Source organism: Eptatretus burgeri, chromosome 2, assembly GCF_056783735.1.
Source record: "Eptatretus burgeri isolate ZD-2024b chromosome 2, Ebu_testis_v1, whole genome shotgun sequence".
Lineage (NCBI taxonomy): Eukaryota > Metazoa > Chordata > Myxini > Myxiniformes > Myxinidae > Eptatretus > Eptatretus burgeri.
The window spans coordinates 26,162,260-26,184,204 of NC_140962.1; the positions used below are offsets into that span (position 1 = coordinate 26,162,260).

Here is a 21,945-nt window from a genome sequence, read left to right on the forward strand (position 1 = left end):
GACCTGTTTATTTCTGTACTGATCAACCTGTTTATTTCTGTACCGATCGACCTGTTTATTACTGTCCCGATCGACCTGTTTGTTTCTGTCGTGATCGACCTGTTTATTTGTGTCCTGATCAACTTGTTTATTTCTGTACTGATCGACCTGTTTATTTCTAGAGTGATCAACCTGTTTATTTCTGTAGTGATCGACCTGTTTATTTCTGTACTGATCGACCTGTTTATTTCTAGAGTGATCGACCTGTTTATTTCTGAAGTGATCGACCTGTTTATTTCTAGAGTGATCGACCTGTTTATTTCTGTACTGATCGACCTGTTTATTTCTGTAGTGATCGACTTGTTTATTTCTGTAGTGATCGACCTGTTTATTTCTGTAGTGATCAACCTGTTTATTTCTGTACCGATCGACCTGTTTATTTCTGTACTGATCGACCTGTTTATTTCTGTAGTGATCGACCTGTTTATTTCTGTCGTGATCGACCTGTTTATTTCTGTACTGATCGACTTGTTTATTTCTAGAGTGATCGACCTGTTTATTTCTCTACTGATCGACCTGTTTATTTCTAGAGTGATCGACCTGTTTATTTCTGTAGTGATCGACCTGTTTATTTCTGTAGTGATCGACCTGTTTATTTCTGTACTGATCGACTTGTTTATTTCTGTACTGATCGACCTGTTTATTTCTAGAGTGATCGACCTGTTTGTTTCTGTACCGATCGACCTGTTTATTTCTGTCCTGATCGAACTGTTTATTTCTGTACCGATCGACCTGTTTGTTTCTGTACCGATCGACCTGTTTATTTCTGTACCGATCGACCTGTTTGTTTCTGTACCGATCGACCTGTTTATTTCTGTACCGATCGACCTGTTTGTTTCTGTACCGATCGACCTGTTTATTTCTGTACCGATCGACCTGTTTGTTTCTGTACCGATCGACCTGTTTATTTCTGTAGTGATCGACCTGTTTGTTTCTGTACCGATCGACCTGTTTATTTCTGTCCTGATCGACCTGTTTATTTCTGTACCGATCGACCTGTTTATTTCTGTACCGATCGACCTGTTTGTTTCTGTACCGATCGACCTGTTTGTTTCTGTCCAGATCGAACTGTTTATTTCTGTACCGATCGACCTGTTTGTTTCTGTACCGATCGACCTGTTTATTTCTGTACCGATCGACCTGTTTATTTCTGTACCGATCGACCTGTTTGTTTCTTTACCGATCGACCTGTTTGTTTCTGTACCGATCGACCTGTTTGTTTCTGTACCGATCGACCTGTTTGTTTCTGTACCGATCGACCTGTTTACTTCTGTCCGCATCGACCTGTTTATTTCTGTACCGATCGACCTGTTTGTTTCTGTACCGATCGACCTGTTTATTTCTGTACCGATCGACCTGTTTGTTTCTGTACCGATCGACCTGTTTATTTCTGTACCGATCGACCTGTTTGTTTCTGTACCGATCGACCTGTTTATTTCTGTACCGATCGACCTGTTTGTTTCTGTACCGATCGACCTGTTTATTTCTGTACCGATCGACCTGTTTGTTTCTGTACCGATCGACCTGTTTATTTCTGTACCGATCGACCTGTTTGTTTCTGTACCGATCGACCTGTTTGTTTCTGTACCGATCGACCTGTTTATTTCTGTCCCGATCGACCTGTTTATTTCTGTACCGATCGACCTGTTTATTTCTGTACCGATCGACCTGTTTGTTTCTGTACCGATCGACCTGTTTATTTCTGTACCGATCGACCTGTTTATTTCTGTACCGATCGACCTGTTTATTTCTGTACCGATCGACCTGTTTATTTCTGTACCGATCGACCTGTTTATTTCTGTCCCGATCGACCTGTTTGTTTCTGTACCGATCGACCTGTTTGTTTCTGTACCGATCGACCTGTTTATTTCTGTACCGATCGACCTGTTTGTTTCTGTACCGATCGACCTGTTTATTTCTGTACCGATCGACCTGTTTGTTTCTGTACCGATCGACCTGTTTATTTCTGTACCGATCGACCTGTTTGTTTCTGTACCGATCGACCTGTTTATTTCTGTCCTGATCGACCTGTTTATTTCTGTACCGATCGACCTGTTTATTTCTGTACCGATCGACCTGTTTGTTTCTGTACCGATCGACCTGTTTATTTCTGTACCGATCGACCTGTTTATTTCTGTACCGATCGCCCTGTTTATTTCTGTACCGATCGACCTGTTTATTTCTGTACCGATCGACCTGTTTATTTCTGTACCGATCGCCCTGTTTATTTCTGTACCCATCGACCTGTTTATTTCTGTCCCGATCGCCCTGTTTATTTCTGTACTGATCGACCTGTTAATTTCTGTAGTGATCGACGTGTTTATTTGTGTACTGATCGACCTGTTTATTTCTGTACCGATCGACCTGTTTATTTCTGTACCGATCGACCTGTTTGTTTCTGTACCGATCGACCTGTTTATTTCTGTACCTATCGACCTGTTTATTTCTGTACCGATCGACCTGTTTATTTCTGTACCGATCGCCCTGTTTATTTCTGTACCCATCGACCTGTTTATTTCTGTACCGATCGACCTGTTTATTTCTGTCCCGATCGACCTGTTTATTTCTGTCCCGATCGACCTGTTTATTTCTGTACCGATCGACCTGTTTATTTCTGTCCCGATCGACCTGTTTATTTCTGTCCCGATCGACCTGTTTATTTCTGTCCCGATCGACCTGTTTATTTCTGCACTGATCGACGTGTTTACTTCCGTGTCGATCGACTTGTTTATTTAAATATAGATCGACTAGTTTTTTTTCTGTGGTGATCATCGACCTGTTTATTTCTGTACTGATCGACCTGTTTGTTTCTTTACCGATCGACCTGTTTGTTTCTGTACCGATCGACCTGTTTATTTCTGTACCGATCGACCTGTTTATTTCTGTACCGATCGACCTGTTTATTTCTGTACCGATCGCCCTGTTTATTTCTGTACCCATCGACCTGTTTATTTCTGTCCCGATCGCCCTGTTTATTTCTGTACTGATCGACCTGTTAATTTCTGTAGTGATCGACGTGTTTATTTGTGTACTGATCGACCTGTTTATTTCTGTACCGATCGACCTGTTTATTTCTGTACCGATCGACCTGTTTGTTTCTGTACCGATCGACCTGTTTATTTCTGTACCGATCGACCTGTTTATTTCTGTACCGATCGACCTGTTTATTTCTGTACCGATCGACCTGTTTATTTCTGTACCGATCGACCTGTTTATTTCTGTACCGATCGACCTGTTTATTTCTGTACCGATCGACCTGTTTATTTCTGTCCCGATTGCCATGTTTATTTCTGTACAGATCGACCTGTTTATTTCTGTACCGATCGACCTGTTTGTTTCTGTACCGATCGACCTGTTTGTTTCTGTACCGATCGACCTGTTTATTTCTGTACCGATCGACCTGTTTGTTTCTGTACCGATCGACCTGTTTATTTCTGTACCGATCGACCTGTTTATTTCTGTACCGATCGACCTGTTTACTTCCGTGTCGATCGACTTGTTTATTTAAATATAGATCGACTTGTTTTTTTTCTGTGGTGATCATCGACCTGTTTATTTCTGTACTGATCGACCTGTTTGTTTCTTTACCGATCGACCTGTTTGTTTCTGTACCGATCGACCTGTTTATTTCTGTACCGATCGACCTGTTTATTTCTGTACCGATCGACCTGTTTATTTCTGTACCGATTGCCCTGTTTATTTCTGTACTGATCGACCTGTTAATTTCTGTAGTGATCGACGTGTTTATTTGTGTACTGATCGACCTGTTTATTTCTGTACCGATCGACCTGTTTATTTCTGTACCGATCGACCTGTTTGTTTCTGTACCGATCGACCTGTTTATTTCTGTACCGATCGACCTGTTTATTTCTGTCCCGATCGACCTGTTTATTTCTGTCCCGATCGACCTGTTTATTTCTGTCCCGATCGACCTGTTTATTTCTGTCCCGATCGACCTGTTTATTTCTGCACTGATCGACGTGTTTACTTCCGTGTCGATCGACTTGTTTATTTAAATATAGATCGACTAGTTTTTTTTCTGTGGTGATCATCGACCTGTTTATTTCTGTACTGATCGACCTGTTTGTTTCTTTACCGATCGACCTGTTTATTTCTGTACCGATCGACCTGGTTGTTTCTGTACCGATCGACCTGTTTATTTCTGTACCGATCGACCTGTTTATTTCTGTACCGATCGACCTGTTTATTTCTGTCCCGATCGACCTGTTTATTTCTGTCCCGATCGACCTGTTTATTTCTGCACTGATCGACGTGTTTACTTCCGTGTCGATCGACTTGTTTATTTAAATATAGATCGACTAGTTTTTTTTCTGTGGTGATCATCAACCTGTTTATTTCTGTACTGATCGCCCTGTTTATTTCTGTCCTGATCGACCTGTTTGTTTCTTTACCGATCGACCTGTTTGTTTCTGTACCGATCGACCTGTTTATTTCTGTACCGATCGACCTGTTTGTTTCTGTACCGATCGACCTGTTTGTTTCTTTACCGATCGACCTGTTTGCTTCTGTCCGCATCGACCTGTTTATTTCTGTACCGATCGACCTGGTTGTTTCTGTACCGATCGACCTGTTTGTTTCTGTACCGATCGACCTGTTTATTTCTGTACCGATCGACCTGTTTATTTCTGTACCGATCGACCTGTTTATTTCTGTACCGATCGACCTGTTTGTTTCTTTACCGATCGACCTGTTTGCTTCTGTCCGCATCGACCTGTTTATTTCTGTACCGATCGACCTGGTTGTTTCTGTACCGATCGACCTGTTTATTTCTGTACCGATCGACCTGGTTGTTTCTGTACCGATCGACTTGTTTGTTTCTGTACCGATCGACCTGTTTGTTTCTGTACCGATCGACCTGTTTGTTTCTGTACCGATCGACCTGTTTATTTCTGTACCGATCGACCTGTTTATTTCTGTACCGATCGACCTGTTTGTTTCTGTCCTTATCGACCTGTTTATTTCTGTACCGATCGACCTGTTTACTTCCGTGTCGATCGACTTGTTTATTTAAATATAGATCGACTTGTTTTTTTTCTGTGGTGATCATCGACCTGTTTATTTCTGTCCTGATCGACCTGTTTGTTTCTGTACCGATCGACCTGTTTACTTCTGTCCGCATCGACCTGTTTGTTTCTGTACCGATCGACCTGTTTTGCTTCTGTCCGCATCGACCTGTTTGTTTCTGTACCGATCGACCTGTTTGTTTCTTTACCGATCGACCTGTTTGTTTCTGTACCGATCGACCTGTTTATTTCTGTACCGATCGACCTGTTTATTTCTGTACCGATCGCCCTGTTTATTTCTGTACCGATCGACCTGTTTATTTCTGTACCGATCGACCTGTTTATTTCTGTCCCGATCGCCCTGTTTATTTCTGTACCGATCGACCTGTTTATTTCTGTACCGATCGACCTGTTTATTTCTGTCCCGATCGACCTGTTTATTTCTGTCCCGATCGCCCTGTTTATTTCTGTACCGATCGCCCTGTTTATTTCTGTCCCGATCGACCTGTTTATTTCTGTCCCGATCGACCTGTTTATTTCTGTCCCGATCGCCCTGTTTATTTCTGTACCGATCGACCTGTTTATTTCTGTCCCGATCGCCCTGTTTATTTCTGTACCGATCGCCCTGTTTATTTCTGTACCGATCGACCTGTTTATTTCTGTACCGATCGACCTGTTTATTTCTGTCCCGATCGCCCTGTTTATTTCTGTACCGATCGACCTGTTTATTTCTTTACCGATCGACCTGTTTATTTCTGTCCCGATCGCCCTGTTTATTTCTGTACTGATCGACCTGTTTATTTCTGCACTGATCGACCTGTTTATTTCTGTAGTGATCGACATGTTTGTTTCTGTACTGATCGACCTGTTTATTTCTGTAGTGATCGACCTGTTAATTTCTGTAGTGATCGACCTGTTAATTTCTGTAGTGATCGACCTGTTAATTTCTGTAGTGATCGACCTGTTTATTTCTGTACTGATCGACGTGTTTGTTTCTGTCGTGATCAACCTGTTTATTTCTGTGCTGATCGACCTGTTTATTTCCGTATAGATCCACTTGTTTATTTATGTACAGATCAACTTGTTTATGTGTCGATTCATTTGTTTATTTCTGTACTGATAGGCTTGTTTACTTCTGCATAGACTTACTTGTTTATGTATAGATTGACTTGATTATTCCCAACACCACCGAAGGCGAAGTAGGTTATGTTTTTAACCCCCTTTTGTCTGGTTTTTTTTTTGTCTATTTGCTGTACAGGATATCTCAAAAGGTTGTCGACTGATCCCGGTTGAGATTTTGTGGACAGGTTCGGTGTGTGAAAAAGACGAACTGATTAGATTTTGGTGAAGAACAAGATCCGGATCCGACTACTAGGATTTTTTTCAGTGATTCTTCACCATTGACAGATATGGCTGAAAATCATATACAGTACAGCACGATATCTAAAAAATTGTGGACGGACTCGGATGAAACTTTGTGGACAGGTTGGGTGTGTGACAAGAATTGACTTGATTTTGGTGAAGATCCGGATCTGGATCCCACTACTAGGATTTTGAAGTGATTCTTCACCATTGAGAGATCGGGTCAAAAATGATATATAGCACGATATCTCAAAAAGTTTGCGGATGGATTCAGACGAAACTTGGTGGACACGTTGGGTGTGTCGCAAGGACTAATTGATTCGATTTTGGTGATGATCCGAATCCGGATCTGAATCAGAGAATTATTTAATTTTTAAAGTGATGATTCACCATTGAAAGATGGGGCCAAAAACGATATAGTACTGTATAGCATGATATCTCAAAATGTATGGGGACGATATTTTCTCATGGACCAGGCATTACGTAGCGGATGTATGCGCTCTACCGAGTGCCCTTCTAGTTTATTTCTGCACTTATCGACTTGTTTATTTATGTACAGATCGACTTGTTTATTTCTGTATCGATTGACTTTCATTTCCTGATCGATCAACATGCTTAACAATATAAAACTTGTTGGAGCTTCACTTGTTGGTTGCATTTATCTTATGACATGAGAATAACCCAAAACAATAATTGTTTTAAGATGGCAAGAAACAATTCCCCAAAACTGTTGTTGTTCAGCCTATCCCAAAATATATCACCTTGTGTGCTTGTTTGGAATTGGCTTGACAGCAAGGTAAGATACTTTAGAACATTTAAGTTGAATTATTAACACGTCTTGGAATTTGGTAACACAACACCATTTCCATGATGTATCTGCTGAAATGCATCAATTATGCAAAGCAATTGTAAAGGCAAAGTGTGGCATTCACTGCATTAAGTACCAATGTCAGACCCCGAACATAAATTTGAAATGCATGTGAAACACAAGGGTGACAGTTTATTATAGCTGGCCTGAGATTTGAACCCGGACTCCACAGCTCAGAGATGAGTGTGCATATGTCTAGGCTATCCTTCCAGTCCTAATTACTGTCTGTCATATATGCTAATTCTGTATTAAATATTGGTGTTAAAATCACACCTTATGGAGGCATTTTCTTTTCTCTTACATTGCAGATAATATAAACACAAAAATAAAAAGATGTAGGAATTTTTCTTGCATAGTAATACTTGTTTTTGAAGCACGTGCGCGTCTCGGCCTTTGGCCCCTGTATTTTGGGTACACCCTCTAACCAAACCCGTAATAATATACGTTTATTGGTTGATCTTGCAAAGGATTTTGGAAGTGCAGTGTCTGATGAGTCAACCTTCGTAATGATGCTTGGAGTAGATTTGGGAAAAATGAACCCTCACTAAATTTTTGGAATTGTCATTTATTTTGGTTGCAATGGATGTGGTGGTAAATAAAAGTTATATATGTCTACTGTCAGACCCCGCTATTTGCAAGGCATACGTTCCTGAAAAATGGCGAATCCGCAAATAGCCGGGCATTGTTTCAATGGGAAATGGGGTTGGGGGGGGGGGAGGAGGATAGGTGGGGAGATACTAGCACCACCTGCGCCAGCCAGATGTGCGTACATACCTATCGCATGTGCGCAGGTGAGAGGCACATTTAAAGGCATGTTCTTCTGCACGTTGTCCTCAAGTCACACACTGAGAACATTCTCCATCCAGACAACCCGGACGTGGGTGACCAGTTTGGTGCTCAGTACAGCGCTTGCCGCAACACTTTCTCGGATTGCCTTCTCGTTCTTCTGTATGTAGTGAACGGTGGTTTTGTTTACTCCATACAGTCTGCCCACAGAGTCCACACTCTCTCCTTTCAACAGCTAATCCAGCAGATGCGCTTTGTGACTCAGGCTCATCACATTTTTCTGCCTCTCGGCAGTCGACGCATCTCTGGCACTGGTCTTGCGCTTGCGATCCATGTTTGATCAATGAGCAAATGAGCAGAACGAGAGGAAAAACACCGGGAAAGGCAGCAGGATGAGAAGAATGGTTGACACCCAGGACATGCTGCAAGTAGTCATGCGGGAATTGTGGGTAGCAACGGGAGGGATGAGTAGTCTGCACATTGTTAGTGGGGGATCTTGGCAGATGCTAACATTTTACTCAGCTGGGGGTAGATGCGGTGAGATGTGGTGAAACGTTTTAATTGTGTAACTTGCGGAAGGGGGTGTGGTGACATCTTCAGCAGCTCATAACAGATGCGATGAAGCTTCTTTATCAAGCAAATGGTGGAACAAGCCACGCAGCTCGGTTTATAGTGTGAATGGTGGGACACCTTGCGCAGCTCAATTACAGCGTGGCAGGTCAGGTATGGGAGCATGCACCGGAGCAACGTGTTGCTGCATCTACTTTCTGCCGGTACTCCAGGGGCCTCCGTCTGGCCATCCCCCAGGCAGATGCCTGGCCCATCCCCGTCTCCTTGAGATGCTGATCAACCTGCTGCAACCACGAAGCACGTGGTCAGTCCATTGGCCTCCTCCACTCACGAGGCTCCCTCGCTTAGGGAATCTGGTGAGCGGAATTAGCGTCAGGAAAACGAGCCACTTGGCCATACAGCCGCAGCTGACACTCATGGACTCTGCAGGTAACAAATCTCATTTGAGTCTCTCAGCAACCGCTCGTTGGATACAAAGTCCGACCAGCGATAGCCAAGGATTCTCCTAAGAGACCTGGTACCAAAGGAATGAAGTCTCCTCTCAGATCCCTGGTCAGAGTCTAAGTCTCACATCCGTAGAGCAAGACTGGAAGCAACAAGGACCAAAAGACTCGGACTTTTGTCCTGTATAGGTACCGGCAGCACCACACTCCATGATTCAGTGAATCTATGACACCCCAGGCCCGACCCAGACGTCTGTTGACCTCTGGCTCACAGCCAGCAGATACATGAATATCACTGCCATGGAAAGTGAATCTCTCCGTGACCTCAACATCCTTGCCACAAACAAGTACAGACAAGAAAGTAGCATCGGAGATGTCATTGAAAGCCTGGATCTTAGTTTTGACACAGGAAACCCATAATTCCAGCAGCTCTGACTCCTCATTCAGCACCTTGAGTGCCCTCAAAAGGATATCGAGAGTCTCTGAAAAGATGACTGCATCATTTGCGAAATCAAGGTCAGAGATCTTAACATTCACAAAACGATGCACCGCAGCTTGATCTCTCTGACATCCTCTCCAGAATGCAGTCCATACAAGCGCTGAAATGTGTGGGCACCAGTCCATACAAGCGCTGAAATGTGTGGGCACCAGTCCATACAAGCGCTGAAATGTGTGGGCACCAGTCCACACCGCTCACAAACTCCAGTAACAACTGGAAATAAGTTGGACATGGTATCACCACATCTCACAGAAATCTCAGTACCAGAGTATAGTTCAGACATCAGATTGATCAGTTTTGGTGGCACCCCACGAAGATCAAGAATCCTCCAGAGGGCATCCTGATTCACTGAATCAAACGCTTTACAAAGATCAATAATGTACCCTTGCTGAAACCCTCATCCGCATTTGGTGAGGACCCGAAGAGCAAGGACATGGTCAATCGTTGACCTCTTTGGTGTAAAGCCTGACTGCTCTGGACGCTGGTGCTCAAACAGATGGTGGTGAACCCTATCAAGAATTATCCGAGCAAAGACCTTGCTCGACACTGAGAGCAGCGTCACCCCTCGGTAGTTGTTGCAATCTTGTCGATCACCCTTCCCTTTCCAGAGAGGGACAACAAGGCCACTCTTCCAGTCAGTTGGGATGATGCTTGTGTTCCAGGCAGAGTACACAACTGCATGCAACGAAACGAATCCAGCATTTCCACCAGCCTTGAGAAGTTCAGCATGGATGCCACAGATCCCAGGAGCTTTACCCCATTTCAACAGGTTCACTACCATCAGTGTTTCCACAAACGAAGGTGGACCACAGTTGATTGGAGGGTCAGCAATGGGGATACTAACACCCCTGACATCCAACTCGACAGCTGGTGGATCAGCCTGGTACAGCCACTCAAAGTGACCGGTCCAGCGGGCCTTCACTTCGGACTCCTCTGTCAAGAGCCCACCACCCTCTGCTCTAACTACAGTACACCGAGTGATGGGCTTGGATGAACGCAATGCGTGAATTCCCCTGTAAGCAGGACGAGAATCACTTGACCACAGGTGATGCTCTTCCCCCTCTCAGATTCCTCACACATAGGCATCCTTGTCCACTCTCAGCACACGTACAGTTTTACACCTCAACTCCCTGAACAGCTCAGCTCTGCCATTCAGCCTGGCCCTGCAACTCTGGTCAATGGGATCCAGTGTCCCTTGAGAGACAAAATTCTTCTTCGCCCTGTGGTGAGTTCCAAGACATCCACCGGCAACATCAAGGACGGTACTCTTGAAGGCGCTCCACAACTCTTCAGGATTCGACAAAGCACCCAGATCCCCCCAACTCCACACTCATCCTGTTCGCAAACTCCTCAGCTACCCTCTCATCCTTGAGCTTGCCAACATCTAGCCTAAGCTGGGATGGTACCATTCTCCAGGATTTAACCTGCAACTTCAGAGTTGCTACAACAAGCCTGTGGTCAATATTGGGGAACTGAGCACTCCGGTAGACCCTGCAGTTCTGGATCATCCTCCAATGACCATCAACGAGCACATGGTCAATCTCCTTTGCCACACCGCCAGCGTTGGAATACCAAGTCCAGCGATGAACCTGAAGGCGCTGAAACCATAAACCAGCTACCCTCAGTCCATGACTTCTTGCAAAGTCAAGGAACTTGGTGCTATTCTGGTTCACAGTTCCAGACCCATGGGGACCAACACACGTCTCATAACCATCCCTATCAATTCCAGTCAATTCATTGAAATCCCCCAAGACTAGAAGAGTATCTCGCCTGGGGCACTGATCAACCACGGCGTGGTTGATCTCGAGCGTGGCATAGAATGCGTCCTTCACAGTGAGATCACTCGCCTCAGCTGGAGCATTTCCAGAGACCAGGGAAATGACACCCAAGGAGTGACGAATCCTTAATCTCATAATACACTCGTTGACCGGTTTTACTTCAATTATCATTGGAGTCAGCTTATTGGACACAGCAACAGCAACTCCTTTGGCATGGTAACTATCAGAGTGACCAGACCAATCGTAGGTGTAACCACCCACCATGATCTCGCCGCAATCCGGTCTCCGAACCTCAAAGAGTGCTGCAATGCCGATGTCCAAACGCTTGAGCTCAGATAACAGAGACAGGTGATCATCCTCTCTTTGGGATCTGACATACCAGGCATCCACCCGAAGGGACCGCCTCAGGTTAACCCAAGGGAGACCACCGTCTGGTGGACGACACCTCAGCACCACTCCTACACACACTTCCGCAATCTGACCCGGGAAGGTTACCCTGTGGTGTTCCTCCTATCATCAAAGATTGGGGGTCCCGAAGGGTTTGCCCCAATCCCATCATATGGTGAGCTGCCCTGTGGAGGGCAGCTGCACAGGAGTTACTCCCACGTTGTGGGTTTTCAGATTTTTTTTTTTGTTGCTTTTCGTATGTCTTGCGGAATGAAGGGTTTTACGGTGGCCGGAGTGCAAATCCTGCCACCAACCTATCCCAACTGCAGGAGGATTTCCGCAGACACAGTTGGGCACTAGGTATGGATGGCCGTTGGCTCACAAGGAGCTCCTCCACCATTTGAGTTGCTGTTGGACCGTATGTTTTGGAACTGTTATGTGTGTGGCTCGTGAAAGATGTTTTTGTGTTCAGTAATATGCTGTACTATCCTGTACAGTATGTTCATACAGTTTGCTTATAGCTTGGCTGGTGGAAGATATGTTTTTGAACTGTGCTATGAGCGTGGCTCGTGGAATTTTTTTTGGTTTTCACCCTTGAAAAACTCCAAATACGCGAAACTCAGGGCTGACACTATTGAAGCAGGTCGCAGTTTATAAACCGCGAATATGCAGGGTTCACGGATGGTGTATCCACGAATAGCGGGGTCCGACTCTATTTTGGGGAACTAAAACAGGTGTTTACACATTTTAAAGGGCGTCTCAAAAAGATGTATCCACATTTTAAGAAGGAAATACCCGTTACACACCTCAGAAAAGGTCGATATTTGGTGTGTGCAGAAGCAATAGTTTGTGGCACATGGTGAACTATTGTCGATGTCGATGCTTCTAGGCACTGGTGACTGGTGAACAACTGAATGACAAACATTCACCGACGTATCTGCCGGGACAGCTGCCTTCTCTCCATGAATGTTTGGATTTTCAGTGGACCGATACACACAATGATGTTCGTTCATTGTACCATTTAGCTTGAATGTTGCCTCATCGATCCAAACAATCCATCCGTCCATCCATTGGGACCATACTCTATGCAGAGCGTTGTTGCTGCCTAAGCCGTCTCCTTGGCTATTGGGCACAATCCTGGATGGGTCGCCACTCCAACGCAGGATACCAGCAAGCTGGTACTCATTTTGCTGACCTCAGAAGAATGACAGGCTGAGTCAACCCCACATGGTATTAATTCAACAGCCAAGCAGGATTTCAACTCAGGACCCAAGTATCCTAAGCCCACCACTCTATCCATTCAGCCAACACCAGGCATAACCAAACGATCATGTCCATGAATTGTGCATCTTCGTCCACCTTCCCTTGAAACCTTTCAAAAAAACTCAGCTCTGCGATCTGGATTCTCTTCAATCATTTCATGTAATCGTTTTTGCACATAAGTTGTTTTCAACTTGGCTGTTTTGAGAATCCAGTGTACACTTACCCTGCTGATTCCAGTCTCACGAGCACATCACCTTACAGATTGTTGTGGTGATCGTGTGAATTGCTGTAACACCACAGCAGAATTTTCCCCACTCATTGATGAGCGGGTTCTTCCAGATCGTTTCTTGCACAGCACCGTGTCACGTCTCAAATTTATCACAAATTATCGTAAAATGTTATTCGTGATAGAGGTTCTGTTGCAAATTGACGTCTCAGCTGTCTTTGCACTTCACACAATTTTGCATTTCTAATACCACTTCAAAATGACTTTGATTTGTTCAAACGGCAAGCGACCCTCTGCCATGTTATTAACCTCCGCCATCTTCGAAGATGGATGGAGGTTACTGTTTTCACCCCCTTTCTGTTTGTTTGTTTGTGAACAGTATTACGGAAAAACTCCTCGACGGATTTCGACGAAACTTGGTGGGGGGTGGGGGTTCGGTATGGTCCAAGGATCATGCCATTAAATTTTGGACTTGGTCACCCCCCCCCCAAAAAAAAATTTAGAGAAAAAGATTTTTTTTACCCCCCCCCCCAAAAAAAAAGATTATTTTTTTTTGCATTTCTACATGTTTTAAGTGATTTCCAACCCCCCCCAAAAAAAATTGTTAACCCCCCAAAAAAAACTGTTAGAGAATTTTTTTGTTGCATTTCTACATGTTTTAAGTGATTTCCAACCCCCCCCCCCCCCAAAAAAATTGTTCGAGAAAATTTTTTTTTTGTATTTCTACATGTTTTAAGTGATTTCCAACCCCCCTCCCAAAAAATTGTTACCCCCCCCTCCCAAAAAAGAGAAAATATATATTTGTTTGCATTTCTATATGTTTTAAGTGATTTCCAACCCCCCAAAAAAAAATTGTTAGAGAAAATTTTTTTTCATTTCTACATATTTTAAGTGATTTCCAACCCCTCCAAAAAAGTGAGAAAAATATTTTTGCATTTTTACATGTTTTAAGTGATTTCCAACCCCCCAAAAAGAAATTGTCACCCCCCCAAAAAGAAAATTTTTTTTTTTGCATTTCTGCATGTTGTAAGTCATTTCCAACCCCCCCCAAAAAAAAAAAATTGTCAGAGAAAAAAAATGCAATTTTTTTTCAACAAAATTTCGATATATATATATATATATATATATATATATATATATATATATATATATATATATATATATATATATATATATATTTGCATTTTTACATGTTTTAAGTGATTTCCAACCCCCCCCCCCCCAAAAAAAAATGTTGGAGAAAAGAACTATAACTGTCAGCATTGTTGACATCATATTTAATGAATAAGATATAAGGTTCACTTGACTGACCCAGCAGTATTGGCGGCGGAGGTTTTGCACTCTCCCGAGTGCTCCCCCTCTAGTTTATGCTTTGCATTATGGGTATTGTTTCACTTTGGTCTTTGTGACGAACACCATCTGTTAGGTGTATGCTACATTGAAATTAGAGGCACATTAAAATTGGGTTCCACCATGACTATGTGAATAGATATTCAATATATACTGTCGGACCCCTCTATTCGCAGACCCCACGTATTTGCGGGTCAAAAAGTGTGACTGGCTTGTACATTCATACTTCATGTATTCGCAGGTTTATTTATTTATTACACTTCAGGACGAGTCTCCTGTATCCACGTGGGAAATTGGAAATCAGCTAACATCACAGCATTACATAAAAAGGTGCAAAAACGGATCCCTTCAACTACAGCCCAATTATCTTACCGTACTTTCAATCATCAGCAAGGTCATGGAATCCATCATCACAGTTGATATAAAATCCTTCCTTTTCTCTAGCAGCCTCATCTCAGGTCATCAATTCAGATTCAGACCTGGTCAGTCTACCCTGGATATTCTGCTTCAACTCTTCCAACAATAGATGGAGGCCCTCAATATCTGACATGAGATCAGGGCCGTCTCTCTGGGCATCTTGAGCTTTTGTTACAGTCTGACATCCTGTCTTGCTCTCCAAATTGTCTGCCGATGGAATCCAAGGCCAACTCCACTCTTGCTTGACTGCAACTTACTCCACTCTCATAGACAACGTGAGGCAATCAACAGAAACCTTTCATCTCCTCTCCCTTTCAAGGCTGGAGTATCCCAAGGCAATGTTGTAGACTCCATATTATTCCTAATCTTCATCAATGATCTCACTGACTCTGGAAAATCGTCTTTATCTATTTGCTGATGACTCCACTCTCTGTGGTGACATCTCTCCTCCTGACAGATAGACAGCAGCCTCTCCCCTCTCCTCAGACATTGATGAAATCACAAGCTGGTCAAACACAATTTTGCTGACACTGTATATCCATATTGTCCACCCTTTGCGTTCTTCCTTACCCCTCGTCGTTACCTGCATCACTTGTTTGTCCATCTCCATATACTTTCTCCCTCCGCCCTGCTGTTGGTGTTTCCCCTTTCTCCTGCTGTTCCCTTTGTTATGTTGTGTCCTCATCTGTTCTGTGTAATCGCTCTTCCACAAGCTTAGACCATGTAAAAAAACAACAATGCCCCGACATTCGTATAATTTTTCAGGAACGTATCCCCCACTAATAGCGAGGTCCGACTGTGTGTGTGTGTGTGTGTGTGTGTGTGTGTGTGTGTGCGTGCGCGTGTGCGTGTGCGTGTGCGTGTGCGTGTGTGTGTGTGTGTGTGTGTGTGTGTGTGTGTGTGCGTGCGTGCGTGCGTGCGTGCGTGTGCGTGTGCGTGTGCGTGTGCGTGTGTATATATGTATATGTATATGTATAAAATATACAAGAGATTTTTGTCAGTTTGCTTTGATATTCTTCATATTTTAAAATGGTTTTTTATTCTCATTGGAGAATGATGGGTGGGAGGCAAAGTTAGTGTCAGCGGCATCCTTCATGGTCGGATACGTTTATCACCTGTGTGACCTGTGTTTACATGACAGGACATTTCAGAGCGGGACGCAGAAAGGCTGCATACCGTTCTCACAGAGTTGGCTAAACGCATAAAGACTATATTCTGCCACATGCCACCCCTCGGGGAAATCGACGAAGGAGTGCACAGGACTCAGGGGGCAGAGCCTGAAAAGGAGCTTTCTGTGCATTTTTTGCCAAGCTGGATGCGTTTTCAGGAGTTGCTGCTACTGCTACCTGCATCATTGCAGCTGATCTTCGAGAGGTATTCTTCAAATATCATCAGTCTCTCTCTCTCTCTCTCTCTCTCTCTCTCTCTCTCTCTCTCTCTCTCTCTCTCTCTCTCTCTCTCTCTCTCTCTCTCTCTCTCTCTCTCTCTCTCTCTCTCTCTCTCTCTCTCTCTCTCTCTCTCTCTCTCTCTCTCTCTCTCTCTCTCTCTCTCTCTCTCTCTCTCTCCCTGTGTCTCTGTGTCTCTGTGTCTCTGTGTCTCTGTGTCTCTGTGTCTCTGTGTCTCTGTGTCTCTGTGTCTCTGTGTCTCTGTGTCTCTGTGTCTCTGTGTCTCTGTGTCTCTGTGTCTCTGTGTCTCTGTGTCTCTGTGACTCTGTGTCTCTGTGTCTCTGTGTCTCTGTGTCTCTGTGTCTCTGTGTCTCTGTGTCTCTGTGTCTCTGTGTCTGTGTGTTTATTCGGCTTTTCAAGCTGCTGCCAATTTGTGGATTCCTGCTTTTTTTATTTATTAAAATAATCATTTCCTTGCTGATGCTGTTATGATATCAACCAGGGTACTTTAAGGGTGGTGTGTCCTGCATGATAAATCTAAATCTAAACAATGTTTCAGTTGTTTTTTTTTTGTGTGTGTGTGTGTGCATACGGAGGAATTTTCTTCATTCCCCACTTGGCACGCTTGATTAATCCATTTCACGTGTCAACCTAGAGTGCGCACTTCAATTAAAAGTTCTGTGTTAGACTTTGAGCTTTCTCATTAAAGTTGCCCTCTAAAATGAAGGATGGCAAATATATTGTTGTCGGAACAGGTTCTTGATCGTTATCCTTGAGCGATGCAACTGACTCTGCAATTGAAAGTGGAAAAACTGCTCTTGGTGTCGCTCACCAAATCCCATTGGATAGACGGGATAGGGAAACGTAATGTATATGTGACTAAGTGAGGAAAATTGCCTCCGGCTCTGGTTCATCCATTTGCAACTCCCTTGGCAAAAAGAGCATCCCCCCACCCCAACGCCCCCCCCCTCCCCCAAAATTTCAGTCGACAGTCTGATGATGGATTCATGAGGAATGTGGAAAGGTTGTCTTTCCTTGCTGAAGGCCTTTTAACAAGTGCCTGCTGATGAACCCCATTGGTAGATATGGAAATATTACAAAACTGAAATAATCCTCTCATCCCAACCCTATCAAAACCCTCTGGTTCTCTACTCTTCCTTTGCTTGGCCAATAGGATTATGTTTTAATTACTATCGTTTATTTGGCCTGCATGTGTATCGTTGTTTTTCAATTTTCCTTTTTTTTTTTTTTTTTTTTTTCCTCCATCCCTATGGCGTGCTTGCATAAAATAGTTGATTTATTCGTTTTACTTTTGTTGGTGTTTTAAAAATTATTGTGATTGTACACCGCTCCTTCCCAATTCCATATCCTGGTGATGCATGACGCCGTCGCTTTATATTGTTTGTTTCGTTGTTTGTTTGTTTGTCCAGGTGATATCTCAGCCATCCTTTGAGCAAGGAAGCTAAAATTTGGGGACAAAAGCGAAGATGTGCTTTTGCAAAAAAAAAAAAAAAAAGAAAAAAAAAATTTCGATTAATCAATTAATTACTTGATTATTATCGATTAATCAAATACTTTAAATATATTTTATTTCTCATCCTCGCAATATCTCAGTCAAATTTGGACAAGACAGTGATCAAGTCATTTGGCTATAAAGGTTATTTTTGATTTATTGATTAATCGATTAATTATTCATTTTTTGATTAGTTACTTAATTTTCAAAAGGTTACAGATTCGGATGAAACGCTGGTGGCTTTGGTATGCTATTTGGCAATTGATTGAGAAATTAATTATTTTATGATTGTGATTTATTTATTTTAATTATGCAATTAATCAATCAAATCTTGTACACCGTTCCCTCCCAATTCCGACTCCATGTGCTGCGAACTGGAGGTTTTGCTATTTATTTATTTACTTGGCATGGGGGTGGTGTACTTTGATTGAATGCACTGGTACTTGGTTTTGTTTTTTCTTTACTTTGTTTCTGCTTGCATTGTAATATGAAATTCCATTTCTACACATTAGAAAATGTATTTGTGTTTCATTTAATGTTATGGTGCTTTTGTTTTCAAGTCACTCTTCCCTAAACCATTTTGCATCGGTGATCCCAATCCGAGTGTAGATGATGCAAAATGAGAAATATTAAATGCGATCACGCGGTTGCTGGTGGCATCATTTTAGGATGTGCGGTTGTGCTGCTGATGTTGCTTCTGTAGGTCAGGCCAGGAATTTGTAATTTGTTGAGGGTGTTGGAGATAACTTGCCCATTCTTTGTCAAAAGACACCGTTCGATCTTTAACATCAATCAACCAATGATAGCACCCAGCTTAACGTCCTTATGAGGGACGGCACTGCCTTCCTCATGAAACACCATTTTGACAGTTTATAGTCTGCTTGAAAGTGATGTAACGCAAAACTTGGAAATATTTGGCAAATCCAGGTGACCGTGATACCGTATTCCATTTTGGGTGGTATTTCTAGAGGATTAAACTTCACTTTTTTGGTGATAATAGAAAATAGACATCACTGTTCAAGCTGTTTTCTCACTCTCCTGTATCCCTTATTAATTCTCATCCTCTGTTTCCTTTCTTTTGCTAACATTGTCACATTTCTTATTTCCCATCCATTCAGATGGGCTGATGGGAAGGGGCCCCTTGCCCACGAGTTCTCGGCTGTCCAGGTCAAAGGCTTGGTGCGAGCTCTGTTCCAGAACACGGACCGACGGAGTGCCATGCTGGCTCGTATCCACTGATATGGCCATCCTGTTGAGGGCACTTCCTGCTGCACAAGTGCAGGGCATCTCAATCAGCACCAGCCTTATAAAATCATAGCAATTAGCAGCTTTTAGCCCTCCCCCAGTTCGTGTTTTGAGTGGTGTTATTCGCTTTAAAAAAAAAAAAAAAATCTTCAACTTATGGGAGGGATGTGGGCAGCGTTGCTTCTAGGAAGTATTTGATGTCCATTCCATGAGTACTTCTCTTTTCAATGGACTTGTTGATGGATTACACCTCCATATCAAAAGTCAAAGTTAACATAAAAGTAAGTACAAGGGTTTTCTTCATATATTTACATTTCCAAAACGCGAGAATTGAGTCCATCCATGATCAACACGCGCAATGTACAGTCGCACAACTGTAATTCATTTCATCTCCTGACCAACAACATGGAATTGTGATTTTAACTTCTCATCAGAAGAAACATTTCAAACTTTTCGAAACTATTCTCAAAAGCTTAAAGGATTGGGAGACCTTTTCAGACACAATGTTTGTGGTTCGAGTCTATGCCGTGATGCTGTTTTTATTTGCTGGTACCACGGCTGCCATTGTAACCAGCGTCTTGAGGAATTGATTGGTGAGATTTTTCTTTTCTTTGTTGCTGCAAGTTAATAATTTTTTGGCAAATTTTGAGCCAAACACATTAAAATTGCTTTCATTGCTAAAGTTTCTGCTGCTTGTCATTTTAAATATCACTGAGTTATGCTTTATTCTGTGAATTAAATATGTGTATTTATGAGATTTTACATTGGCTGTCGTGTTGCAAACATTTCATTTACTTGTGAAGGACTGCAAGAATCAGCCTGAATTGTGAACAGTTGTTTCCATCTTTTAGAAGTTGCAATATATACATCATGGCGACCTTGGTTTGTGTGTGCACCAAGGTGGTGGTGGTGCTAAATTGAGAAAAGGTAGAGGTTGGTGGAGTTGGGGTGAAAGGAAGTACGTGTGTATGGATGTGGAGTGAAATTTCACTGTGTGTGTGTGTGTGTGTGTGTGTGTGTGTGTGTGTGTGTGTGTGTGTGTGTGTGTGTGTGTGTGTGTGTGTGTGTGTGTGTGTGTGTGTGTGTGTGTGTGTGTGTGTGTCGTTGATTGGTATCTACATATGTGGGTTTCGGAATTTGGAATTCAGTCCTCCCAGGGTGGGTTCAAATCAACCACCTTCATTTCAGTAAAGGGTCACGATTCATGGACCAAGCTGTAAAGTTTTCTGTTCTCAAAGTTTTGTGCCGAGGGCTCTCTTCAGGATCGTCCCTGAGCCCCAGACAGCTTGCAAATGTAGTTCGTTTGTTATAATATTCCCAGGGATGGTTTTTAGCTCACCTGTAAAGTAGTTCCGGGGAGCTTATAGGATGGCTCGTCGTCCGTCCGTCCACAAATACTTGCAACTTCTTCTCAGAAACTGCACATACGATTTCAATTAAATTTGACCACAACCTCCATCACCCGTGATGGCATTTAGAAGAAAAAAAACGGGGTCTGAAGGAGTCTACAGAGGGAGTTTTTGGGGTGGGGGGGGGTGGAGTGGGTTACCTCCACAAAGAGGTATTTGCTTTCTTCTCAAACAATACACACAATTCCGATGAAAGTTCACAACAACCTTCATCACCCATGACATACCAAAGTTTGTTCATGACATTCAAAAAATCTATCTCTGAGGGGGGTTGCCCCCCCCCCAAATATGTATTTGCTTTCTTCTCCAAAACTGCACATAAAATTCCAATGAAACTTGACCACGATCTTCACCACCCGTGATGTACTAAAGTTTGTTCACATTTTTAAAAATTTGGGTCTCGGAGGGTCTATGGGGAGAGGGGGGTTGCACCCCAAAATATGCATTTGCTTTCTTCTCAGAAACTACACGCAATTCCGATGAAACTTGACCACCATCTTCACCACCTCTGATGTCCCAAAGTTTGATAATGATGTTAAATAAAGTTGGTGTCTGAGGGGTTCTACGGGGCGGTTGCCCCCAAAATATGTATTTGCCTTCTTTTCTGAAACCACACACACAATTTTGATGAAACTTGATCACAACCTTTATCACCTGTGATGTACCAAGGTTCGTTCATGGCATTAAAAAATAATCCATAGGTATTTACTTTATTCTCCATTATATATTTTGTGGGTCATCCATGCCTACCAGTGGTCACCTGGTTATCTTATCCAGCCATTACCAGGTGAACACCCAGGGGTCCTGCCCCTATGTTTAATATCTCTGTGAGGTTCCTTGTCATCATTCCTGGAGGTCCAGCTATCACTGGTACAACTTTGGCATTCTTCAGCTTTCAGGCTCTTCTCACTTCATTCTTGAAGTCTTGGTGTTTGGTCATTTTCTTGATTTCTGCATCGTTTAGTCCAAAATCACTGCTATTAACACCTCAATCAGCAAAGCCTTCTTCTCTTTTTTTTGTACCAAAGTACGATATCTGGTCGCAACGCTTTGTTTTCGATGTTCACGCTCGATGGGATCATTAGTTTGTATGTGAGCGAAAGGTTCTTCCATGTTTTCAGTGATTACTTTTGGTTCATGTTCCCACAAATTTTCTGAAACTGGGACATCAAAGTTTTTGCAGATGTGCCAGCGCATTACATTATAAACTCTGTTTTGTCGTTGTGTGTCCAGCTGATCTGACATGAGTTTGTTTTTGTGTGTGTGTTTGGTCATTAAGCATAACTTATCATTATCTTTACTTACCCCACCTCCACCCCTCACCTTTCGCTCTTATTTTTTTCATCTCTCTCTCTCTCTCTGGACGTATCCTTCGGACGGT

General features: G+C 43.0%; 1 protein-coding gene across 3 annotated transcripts in view; it reads left to right on the plus strand.

Annotated features, from left to right (window-relative positions):
* The window catches only part of ZW10 (zw10 kinetochore protein), a 99,995-nt gene extending 80,158 nt beyond the window's left edge, over positions 1-19,837 (plus strand). For all 3 annotated transcript variants that reach the window (XM_085866328.1, XM_085866334.1, XM_085866343.1), the window contains 2 exons: positions 16,154-16,386; positions 19,029-19,837. In XM_085866328.1, the coding sequence (XP_085722454.1) occupies positions 16,154-16,386; positions 19,029-19,149 (354 nt within the window). In that variant the 3' untranslated portion in view covers positions 19,150-19,837. The remainder of the gene's footprint in view (positions 1-16,153; positions 16,387-19,028) is intronic.
* Positions 19,838-21,945: the final 2,108 nt, after the last annotated feature.